This window comes from Melospiza georgiana, chromosome 10 (assembly GCF_028018845.1).
Source record: "Melospiza georgiana isolate bMelGeo1 chromosome 10, bMelGeo1.pri, whole genome shotgun sequence".
Taxonomy (NCBI): Eukaryota; Metazoa; Chordata; class Aves; order Passeriformes; family Passerellidae; genus Melospiza; species Melospiza georgiana.
Genome location: NC_080439.1, coordinates 21,023,491 through 21,034,072, shown reverse-complemented (window position 1 = coordinate 21,034,072; position 10,582 = coordinate 21,023,491). Strand labels below are relative to the sequence as shown.

Genomic DNA, 10,582 nt, shown 5'->3' with positions numbered 1-10,582 from the left:
TTTCAGCTATGCAGTTTCCATTTAATCAAGTCTGGCTCCTTAAAAAAAAACTGACTCAAGCCTGGGATTGCTGTGGCACCTTGGGTTCTCCTGAGCCAGTGTATGGTGACATTGTTCTCTCTGCTGGGACACTGAGATTTGTCTCTGAACTGCCTATCTTTGTCTGGAATCACATTTCTTCTTCTGACTCCGTGTCCCAAGCACAGGACTCCAGGTGCTCATGCTGTGGGAAATCCACCTCAACGTTGTAAACAAAGTCAGGGTCATCCCTCCTCTTCCTGTTCTTTTCGAAGAGCTCGTCCATGATGCTCTTCCTTTGGGCCAGTTCCTTGTCATCCAGTTTGTTCATGTCCTCCTCTGGGTCGATGGTGTATTCATGGTGATACCTTCCCAAGCTGTCAGACAGGCTCTGTCCTTCCAGATGATCTCTCAGCAGCCTGTGCAGCTTCTCCAGCTGGTGCAGGGAGACCCCTTCCAGGTAGGGCTTGTGCCGGGGGTTGTTCTTCAGCTGCTCAGCGGCGCTGACGCAGTCTGGGGAGAGCCAACACAGCCACCTGCAGCTCCAACAAACCTCTTCCCACTGACACACCTCCTCCCAAACCCTCCCCAGGGTGTCTCCAAACCCTGCAGGCTCAGAGAGCCATTGAGATGTGGGCTCCTCGGAGAGGCAACATTACCCCCGTTGCCATATTTCTCTTCACAGAGAAAAGCAAGGCACAATTCCTCTCAAAGATTTCTGAGATTCATATTCTCTGAACTTAACACAATTCTTATCACTTGCTGTGCCTGTGTTGTGCCAGAGTAGAATGCAATATGGAAATTGTTTACTCAAAGTGAAGATGTTTTGTTCCCTTGGCCTCTCAGGACCAAGAGTGTGTGTCAGACTGTCATGGGACAGTCATGAGGGAATCAGAGATGAGTGCAGCTCTGTGCAGTGCAAGCAGTTGTGAGTGAGTGCATGGCAGATTCAGTGTACAAGGTACATAGTATAATATAATGAAGTCATTAATCAGCCTTCTGATGATAGAGTGAGATGCATCATTCTCTCTCCCTCACCAACATCAGAGTCACCTTTGATTTACAACAACCCCAGCACAGCCCCTCCCTGCAGGCGGCTGGGAGGGCACTCAGTGTGCTGCTACCAATGGGCTCCCCTGGAGGAAAAGAGTGAATTCATTCCTGCATTCAAGAAGGAATTTCCCTCACCTGAGAACCTGGAGAAATTCCTGATGGGCATGATGCGCTGGCGAGTCTTCTCCTGGACGTTGTCTCTGTAGATGAGGATGATGGAGGGGGGCTGGAAGCAGATCCCACATTTCTGTGCAGTGAAAGTCATCCTGGCTCCATCATAGTCCCCAGCAGCTCTCCCTGGGAAACGGGGAAAAAGGAAAAAGGGGGGCAGAGTCTCTCAGTCGTGGTATTTTCTGGGGTCCCCCGTGGCAGGAATGACATGCTGAATCTGACTCCATGTTCTTAGAAGGCTAATTCATTATTTTATGGTATTGTATTATATTAAAGAATACTATACTAAAACTATGCTAAAGAATAGAGAAAGGATACTTAGAGAACAAGATAGTAATGAAAAACCTGTGACTGATTCCAGACCTGGCACAGCCTGACTGTGACTGGATATTAAGTAAAAACAACTCACATGTTGGATGAACAATCTCCAACCACATTCCAAAGCAGCAAACACAGGAGAAGCAAAGGAGATAATATTGTTTTCCTTTTTCTCTGGGGGCTTCTCAGCTTCCCAGGAGAGAAATCCTGGGCAAAGGGATTTTTCTAGAAAATATGGCAGTGACACTCAGTGCTGCTCTTTTTGTCAGGAGTTCAGCAAAATCACAGAACCCCAGAGTGGTTTGGGTCAGAATGGGCTTAAACCCCATTCTAATTTAATTATGAAATTAAATTAGAGGGGACTTAAAAATCCAAATGTGTTGCAGATCTGTTTCCCAGCTCAGTGAACAGCACTGAGCACAGGTGTTACTTTTATTTTGAATAAAATAAATTGGTTAAAAGCCAATGTTTTTATTGGTTTAAATGTTTGTATTGGTTTAAATATTTTTATTGGTTTAAAACCTATGAAAAAATTTGTTTTAAATGAGTGAAAATATGTCAAACATGAAGGCGATTTCCAGGCTGCAGTAAGGCAAAGTAATGTATTTTACCCCCCAAAAATCAATGTATTTCTCCACATTAAGAAAAATCACATTAATGTTGAAAAGCTGCTTTGAGGCAGAATTGGAAACACTTCTTCCTTTGCAAAAAATCACCCAGGAAAGAGTTTGAACATGCAGTAATGTCCTTAAAAATGGAAAATTTCCAGTGCCAGGCTGGTGGGGATTTGGAGGAACGTGGGCAGTGGAAGGTGTCCCTGCCCACGGCAGAGGCTGGAACGAGAGGAGCTTTAAGATCCCTCCAGCCCAAACCATTCCGGGATTGCACGAAGATGAGAATGAGAAGCACAAACGGGAGCAGCTCTTCGGGTCTGCGGCAAAGAGCGTTTGGCTCTCCCGGTAACCGGGCTGGGCCCTTCCCTGCCGGTGTCACCGGTGGCCTCGGGGTGTGTGTCGGTGCCCGGGGCCGTTCAGAGCCGCAGTTGAGCCGCACGAGCGGCCGAGCCCCGAGCCCCGAGCTCGAGGGGAGCGGGGCAGGGCCGGGCTGGTCCCTCCCAGCCGGGCCCATCCTGGAGAGGCAGGAGGGACCACAGAGTCCATCTGGTGCCACCTACCCACGGCACACACTGTGCCCAGCCAGCTCTGGGATATCCCCAGTGAGGAGACTCCACACCCTCTCTGGGCTCTGTTCAGGGCTTGGGCACTGCCCAGGAAAGTTCTTGCTCATGTGCAGGTGGAGCTGCCTGGGCTCGGTCCCTGCCCGTGGCTCCGGTGCCATTGCTGGGCCTGGAGCAGAGCCCGGCCCTGCTCTGCCCCTCCCTGCAGCCAGGGCCAGCCAGGGCTGAGGGCCCCTCTCAGCTGGGGCTCCTCTCCAGGCTGGGCAGCCCCGGCTCCCTCAGCCTTGCCTGGGCACCCACACGCTCCAGGCCCTTCAGCATCTCCACAGCCTCTGCAGGCCCGGCTCCCTCAGCCTTGCCTGGGCACCCACACGCTCCAGGTCCTCCCTCCGCAGCCTCTGCAGCCCCGGCTCTCTCAGCCTTGCCTGGGCATGGAGATGCTCCGGGCTCTCCCTCCGCTGGCCCCGCTCCAGGCACTCCCAGTCTCCCTTACACTCTCACCCTGTCCCCTCACCTCGCGGGGCGTAGAAACACATTTCTTCCTCTTCTCCTTCCTCCTCCTCTTCCTCCGGCTCCATCTCCATCTCCTCCCGCTCCCGCTCCTCCCCCGGGGCGGTCCAGCCGCTCCGGGCGGTTGCCATGACTCCGCCGCCGCCGCCGAGCCCCAGCGGCAAAGGCCCCGTCCGCCCAAGGCCCCCTTCGGGCTGCCCGTACCAACGCCTGCGGAACACGGCGTCGCGCAGCAAGGCGTGGGCGGGCCCCGCGCGGTCGGGCGGCGCGAGGGGCAGCCCGCGCGGGCCGTGAGGAGCGGGCCGCCATGGCGGGCGGGCGGCGCGGGCCGGTGCGGGTCGGGGCCGGGCTGGGCGCGTTGCTCTGCGCGCTCCGTGAGTGCCCGCGGGGAACCGCGCCGGGAAAGGAGCGCGGGGCGGGCAGGGTTAGGGAGCCAGGCTGGGAGAGCTGGGGGTGTTCCGCCTGGGGAAGGGAAGGCTCCAGGGAGAGCTCAGAGTCTCTGTCAGTGCCTAAAGGGGCTCCAGGAGAGTTGAAGAGGGACTGGGGACAGGGAATGGAGGGACAGGACAGAGGGAATGGCTCCCACTGCCAGAGGGCAGGGTTAGATGGGATATTGGGACGGAATTCTTCCCTGTGAGGGTGGCGAGGTTCTGGCACAGCTTGCCCAGAGCAGCTGTGGCTGGAAGTGTTCAGGGACAGACCTGGAGCACTCTGGTCTTGGGAATGCATCCCTGCCCAAAGCTGAGGATTAGAACAAGATGGGCTTGAAGGTTTCTTCTAACCCAAACCATCCTGGAACTATGGCTTGGCCAGTGAACCAAGAAAGCTCTTCTGCTCTTTGGTCACAGTCAAGTACTGCTTCCCTTCTTCTGGGAGAGGTTTGCAGATGAGGCGTTCGTGGGTTATAAAACTTTTCCAGCCCCTGTGGTCGCTGTGCTTACACTGTTGGTTCTGTGTCACCGTAGATGTGCAGGCAGCCTGTCGGGTCACCAGTGTCACACAGGAGCTGCTGAAGGAGGGGTTTCACAGGTGAGTCCTCTCCCTGCCCTCCAGCACCAGGATCTTCTGTTGGAAGAAACTTCTTTTCATGTGGAATTGTATCAACTCCCTGGGCCATGATCCCTGGGAATGTATTAACAGCACCAAGGGATTAACCAGCTGTAGTGGAGGGAAAATAGGAGGCCCCTTTCTAAAACCTTTGTGGAGGCCATTGGTTGTTCTGAGTCATTAACAAAGAAGTGAAACTTCATTTTGGCCGTGGATGTGGGGTTGAGGTTAAGAAGGCTGGACAGGGAAGTGTGATCAGAATGAGTTGTGCTCGGTGTGAGAGCTCATCTCATCTGAGAAATGTCTCACGGGGATCTTGTGTCCCACTTTTGAAGTGTGGGTGTAAATGTTTTGCTCCTGTTGCTGTTTGAAGGGACCTGCTGGTGAAGGTGGAGCTGGGGGAGGATGCAGGAGGATGTGCAGTGGCAGCTCAGGTGCATCTGCCATCTGGAATCTACGTGGATCCCTACGAGCTGGCAACGCTGCAGCAGCACAACCTGACCAAGGTAATGGCCCCAGCAGATGTGCCAGTGAGCCAGGGAAGGACTCAGGGATCTGGAATGTCTGCTCATTGTCTGGCTCATTGCAACAAGGTGATTATTCCTGGAAGGAGGTGCCAAACAAATTAATCTTCCTGGTGTCTCCTTGTAGCTCAGCTTGCTTGGCATCCCCTGGTGCTGCTGATATTGTCACACACAGGGGATGTACCAGGGAGCTGCTGCTCCTCTCTTAGCCCCAGGTGAGCAGCTGTGCTAAAAGGGCCTGGGGTTCAGAAGGTGGAAGGGAAACCTGTAGCCATGATATTTTCTGAAAAATCCCTTTGCCAGGATTTTTCTCCTGAGAAGCCTCAGAAGAAAAGAAAAACATTGATTATCTGCTGCTGTGGAATGTAACAGTGCATCTGTGATTGGTCTGATGTGGTTGTTTTTAATTAATGGCAAATCAAAGTCCAGCTGTCTCAGACTCTCTGAGAGTCACAAGATTTTATTATCATTCCTTTTCTTTCTTTGTTAGCCTTCTGATGAAATCCTTTCTTCTGTTCTTTTAGTATAGTTTTAATATATCATTTTCTTTTAATGTAATATATATCATAAAATAATAAATCAGCCTTCTAAAACATGGAGTCAGATCCTCATCTCTTCCCTCATCCTGGGACCCTGTGAACACCACCACAGAAATTCCCAGAGAGGTGCTGGTGAGCTCTAAATCACATGCTGTGTGGTTGGACTGAGCAGCTTCATTTTCAACCCAGCTTTCTGTGCTCTGCCCAGTCTTTGCCTCACTTTAGAGATGTGCAAAGGCTGTGGCTTTTATCTGCTTAGGTGCTTAATTGGCCTAAAACACGGGTGCAAAGGCTGTGGGCACCATGACTGAGCTGACACCTCACAGGTCTGGCTGTAGGCACAGTGACACTGTGAACTTTTCCCACACAGTCTTGGAAAGGTATTTTGGAACAGCTTAAGGCTGGGAATTCAGGAATTCCCAACCTGATCGCCCTGACCACAAAATCACTCTCAGTGTCAGAACAAGGGAGGGAAGCACTTTCTGATTTCCATCCCAACCACTGCTGTGTCTCTCCCTGCTTGCAGGCAGTGCTGTCCCCTGCTGCCATTGATGTGGAGGCTCCTGAGTACCTGGCTCAGGCTGCTGTGCTGCTGCTGTTCCTGGAGCCGGAGTCGCGCTGCTCCCGCTGCTTCCGCGGCACCGTGCCCGTGCACGCCCGCTACCACCGCCCAGCCCGGGGCACACACCAGGCCTGGGTGCCTCTGCAGAGCCCGCAGGTGCTGCTCTGCTGCTGCCATGGTGAGATCCTCACTGGTGCTCCTGGGCATCCCAAATCTGGCTGTGTCTGGGTCTTGTCATCTTGCTACCACTGCCCAGGGCACACACCAGGCCTTGGTGGCTCTGCAGAGCCCTCAGGTGCTGCTCTGCTGCTGCCATGGTGAGATCCCCATTGGTGCAGTCCCAAAGCTGCCTGTGTCTGGGATCTTGTCATCTTGCTACCACTGCCCAGCCCGGGGCACACACCAGGCCTGGGTGCCTCTGCAGAGCCCACAGGTGCTGCTCTGCTGCTGCCATGGTGAGATCCTCATTGGTGCTCCTGGGCATCCCAAATCTGGCTGTGTCTGGGATCTTGTCATCTTGCTACCACTGCCCAGCCCAGGGCACACACCAGGCCTTGGTGGCTCTGCAGAGCCCTCAGGTGCTGCTCTGCTGCTGCCATGGTGAGATCCTCACTGGTGCAGTCCCAAAGCTGGCTTGTCTGGGATCTTGTCACAACCAGTGTTTGTCATGGTCCTGGTTTGCCAAAGGGCCCCTGCTCTGACCACTTTTCCTTTGGCAGCTAGAGATGTGCAGGGTATGTTCAGTAGCCACTGTCACCTATTTATAGTAATCAAAGTGTTCAAATGGCTTCTGACACTATTGCTGCATTCCCTTTATATGAAGGGGGAATGTAGGAAACTGTGCCCGAAGCTTGGAATGGTTGGAGTCTCAAACTCTGGTGAAACAAGAACCTGATATCCAATTAATATCAATAATTACATTTTAATAATACATTTATAATGTATTATATGGCTTCTGACACTATTGCTGCATTCCCTTTATATGGAATAAAATTCCATCCCTTTATATGGAATAAAATTCCCCCTTAAAGGGGGAATGTAGGAAGCTGTGCCTGAAGCTTGGAATGGTTGGAGTCTCAAACTCTGGTGAAACAAGAGCCTGATATCCAATTAATATCAATAATTACATTTTAATTATACATTTATAATACATTTATAATGTATTATATGGCTTCTGACACTATTCTGCATTCCCTTTATATGGAATAAAATTCCCCCTTAAAGGGGGAATGTAGGAAGCTGTGCCCGAAGCTTGGAATGGTTGGAGTCTCAAACTCTGGTGAAACAAGAACCTGATATCCAATCAATATCAATAATTACATTTTAATTATACATTTATAATAGTTACAATTAATGCATTTGTAATAATTAGAGTTAATACTTCAAGTCATGTGAACAATGAAATCCTATATTTTTGTTACAAATTTTGGGTCCCTTCACAAAATCATTCCTGCCAAGTCAAGCACACTCATGATTTTCAGCTCCTTTTTCTTTACTTTTTCATTATTTGAGCAATGATTTTCTGGGATAAGCACAGGGGCAGGCAGGACTACCTGGTCACTTAAAAAAGGGTGTTAAATCTTCCTGGCACATTTACTAGTTATGAGCAGGAAAACTGTTATTATTAATGATTAATGGGGAAGGATTTAAAGTATTGGAAAGGAGATGTTTTGTGTGCTGACAGGAGGCCAAGAAGAGAAATGGCCTTACTTACTTTGGGGGAAATTCTAACTACATGGCTGAAGTTGAGGGATCTGCAGGCTGACCAGGAATTCTTTGCCCTGTTAAGGACAGAAGGGCCAAGATACCACACAGGTGAGATTCTTTCTTGGGTTCCTGCTGTATCAGGAAGGGAAGAGTTGTAAAGTCCACAGCAAAGACTGCCCAGTGTCATTTTGGCCATGCAGAGAAGTTTCACCACTTGGCTCCCAGGGAATAGATTCTCTTGAGCTGTTGTAGGGGGAAAATCCCTTATTTGGAAAAAGCTTGCAGGCTGATTGCTTATCCTGCCTGGCTCCTGGTGATGCAGGAATGCTTTCCCTAGGTCAGCTGTCTGCACAGTGCTGGGAACCTGCTGAAGTGGACACTCCCTGCTCATCTGACACCAACAGTTCCTGTCAGTGGCACACCACAAAACACAGACCTGTGAGTTCTCCCTCTGGTTATTTTTAACAACTGTTGCCTTTTTGCTGTGATTCATACCTTTCTGGATTAATTTTTAATCCTTTTTTCCTTTCTGACTGGCTTTTAGTGGGGGTCATTCTGCCCTTCTCCTGTGTTTACAGGGATTGTGCTCTCCTGACCTTTTTTTTTTCCCCTTACTAGTTGGAATCCTAGGATGTAATTGGCACTGGTCAAATTAAGAAAAGTCTTTATAATGCTGGTGCTTCAGAGGGGAAGATGATAATCTAGCTAAAGTAATGGTAAAACTGCAAAGATTTAAGGAGTAGCATCCTAAAAAAAAGCCACTTCTGTTTGCTTGGTTGTTACCTGGTTGGGTAAATGTTTAGGAAAAGGTGAAGTTTCTTACTGTGTTCAAAACCAAGGAAAGTTGAATCTTTAGTGTGGCCAACAACTGCCTTTGATGTCCAAAAGTACCACAGCAGTGTAGAGATTCAGAAATTAGACTGATTTATATATAAAAAAAAAAATCTGTTGTTGTAACACATGTACCTTCCTGTGGTGGTGTTCACAGGGGTCCCAGGACAAAGGAAGAGATGAGAATCTTGACTCCATGTATCAGGCTGATTTATTATTTTATGATATATATTATATTAAAAGAAAATGATACATTAAAACTATACTAAAAGAATAGAAGAAAGGATTTCATCAGAAGGCCAGCAAGGAATAGAAAGGAATGGAATGAAAATAAAATCTTGTGACTGACCAGAGTCCAAGACAGCTGACTGTGATTGGCCATTAATTAGAAACAACCAACATGGGCCAATCACAGATGCACCTGTTGCATTCCACAGCAGCAGATAATCAATGTTTACATTTCATTTCTGAGGCCTCCCAGCTTCTCAGGAGAAAAAATCCTAAGGAAAGGATTTTTCATAAAACATGTCTGTGACACCTTCCTATGTTTAAGGTGCCTGCAGACCGCTGGTACATCTGTAGCTGTTGTCCATAAACATTTTGCAGCTTCCTGTATCAATGAAAAAAAACAAATGTTTGTTGACTTTGGAGAAATCTGTCTGCTTAGTGGTCTGAGCTCAGCTTGGGAGCTGCTCTCCCTGCAGCATTCCAGACATACCCTCAGTGGCTGGAGCAGGAGCAGAGATCCAGGGGTACAGGTGGCAGCAGATCCATTTCCTGAGCTCTGCAGTGCAGCAGTGGAATGGCTGGGAATTAAAAGGAGATATCCCACCCTGGTTCTGATATTGAATCCCAGAAGAAGCTTTAGCCAAGGGCTAATTAAATCAGGGTCTGGTTCCTCATCCTCTCAAAAAGAAACAGCTGGTCAAATGAGTGTTATATATTTATTTTTCTTTGTAGGTACGTGAGGAATTGATGCTGAGGGTTCCTGTGGGGCACAGGGAGCACAGTTCCCTGGTGTGTGCCCTGACCCTGCTCACCACAGGGCTCTGCTCTGGCCTGATCCTGGCTGCTGCCTGCAAGTATGGACACTTCTCACAGTGACCTGGGGAATGTGGCATGGCTGAGCTCCCTCCAGCACAGCTAGCTGCACGTTGCACTGGGCTCCTGGGTGCATCCTGCTCTGCTGATATTTATATCTTAGGGGGTGCAATGTCCCATAATGGGTTATGGTTCCTTTGGCTCATCATGTTTACAAATGCCTTTCACAGCCCACAAGACATTCTGGGTGTGTTGTCAATATCCAAAGCAGATGGAGAGTAGGAAAAAGCCTCAAAAAGCTGAAAGCACTGCTGTGGGCAATGAGGCAACAATCAGGAGTGGGTTTGGGGCTCCTATTCCCTCCTCCTGGCCCAGAGCCTGCTTCTAATATAGTGCTGCCTCTCACAGAGGTGCTTGTATTTATTCACTCAGGGATTGGTTATTAAAGGTATGAAAAACATCATTGAGTAATTAAAATTTTTGAATTTTAAGCTTGTTGTGCAGATGGGTTATGTATGAATTTGTGAAGAGACATTCTGTGCCTACCTGGGATGTGTCAATAATTATCTCTCCCATCCTAATGACTGAGAAATTGGCTGCTCTTGGCCTAATTAGAATCACAGAGTCATTAAGGTTGGAAAAGCCCTCTAAGATCATTGAGTCCAACCATTCCCCCAGTGCTGCCAAAGCCACTCCTAAGCCGTGTCCCCAAGTGCCACATCCACAGGTCTGTGAAACCCCTCCAGAGGACTCCACCACTGCCCTGGGCAGCTGTGCCAGGGCTGGACAACCCTTTCCAAGAGGAAGCTTTCCCAATATCCAGCCTGAACCTCCCCTGGCACACCTTGAGGCTGTTTCCTTTTGTCCTGTCCCTGTTTCCTGGGAGAAGAGCCCAACCCTCACCTGGCTCCATGTCCTGTCAGGAGTGTTGGAGAGAGTGAAGGTTCCCCTGAGCCTCCTTTTCTCCAGACTGAAGAACTGGTCAGAATTGAAAGAGTTTAGAAAATCTGAAGAAATTTCACCCTATTTCATGAGTGGAAAGAAACCCTTGGAAGATGAAAGTGAGGGACAGAATAGTGACCAG

The 10,582-nt window shown here is 49.4% G+C and overlaps 2 protein-coding genes across 4 annotated transcripts; one reads left to right on the top strand and one right to left on the bottom strand.

Annotated features, from left to right (window-relative positions):
- CEP19 (centrosomal protein 19) lies at positions 1 to 3,375 on the bottom strand. Its single transcript, XM_058031644.1, has 3 exons — positions 3,252 to 3,375; positions 1,207 to 1,368; positions 1 to 531 (listed from the first exon to the last, which is right to left on the bottom strand). Exons 1-3 carry the CDS (start codon positions 3,319 to 3,321, stop codon positions 170 to 172), a joined length of 594 nt encoding a protein of 197 aa, XP_057887627.1. The 5' UTR covers positions 3,322 to 3,375; the 3' UTR covers positions 1 to 169.
- Positions 3,376 to 3,543: 168 nt separating this feature from the next.
- On the top strand, positions 3,544 to 9,989 carry PIGX (phosphatidylinositol glycan anchor biosynthesis class X). Of its 3 annotated transcripts, XM_058031642.1 has the most exons (6): positions 3,544 to 3,621; positions 4,213 to 4,276; positions 4,668 to 4,800; positions 5,884 to 6,097; positions 7,964 to 8,064; positions 9,418 to 9,989. In XM_058031642.1, the coding sequence occupies exons 1-6, from the start codon at positions 3,555 to 3,557 to the stop codon at positions 9,559 to 9,561; spliced, it is 723 nt and encodes a 240-aa protein (XP_057887625.1). In that variant the 5' UTR covers positions 3,544 to 3,554; the 3' UTR covers positions 9,562 to 9,989. The 3 variants fall into 3 exon arrangements, with proteins under 3 accessions (XP_057887625.1, XP_057887624.1, XP_057887626.1); XM_058031641.1 differs by lacking the exon at positions 3,544 to 3,621 and having other exon boundaries at positions 3,847 to 4,276; XM_058031643.1 differs by lacking the exons at positions 3,544 to 3,621; positions 9,418 to 9,989 and adding an exon at positions 8,615 to 8,811 and having other exon boundaries at positions 3,847 to 4,276.
- The last annotated feature ends 593 nt before the right edge of the window (positions 9,990 to 10,582 follow it).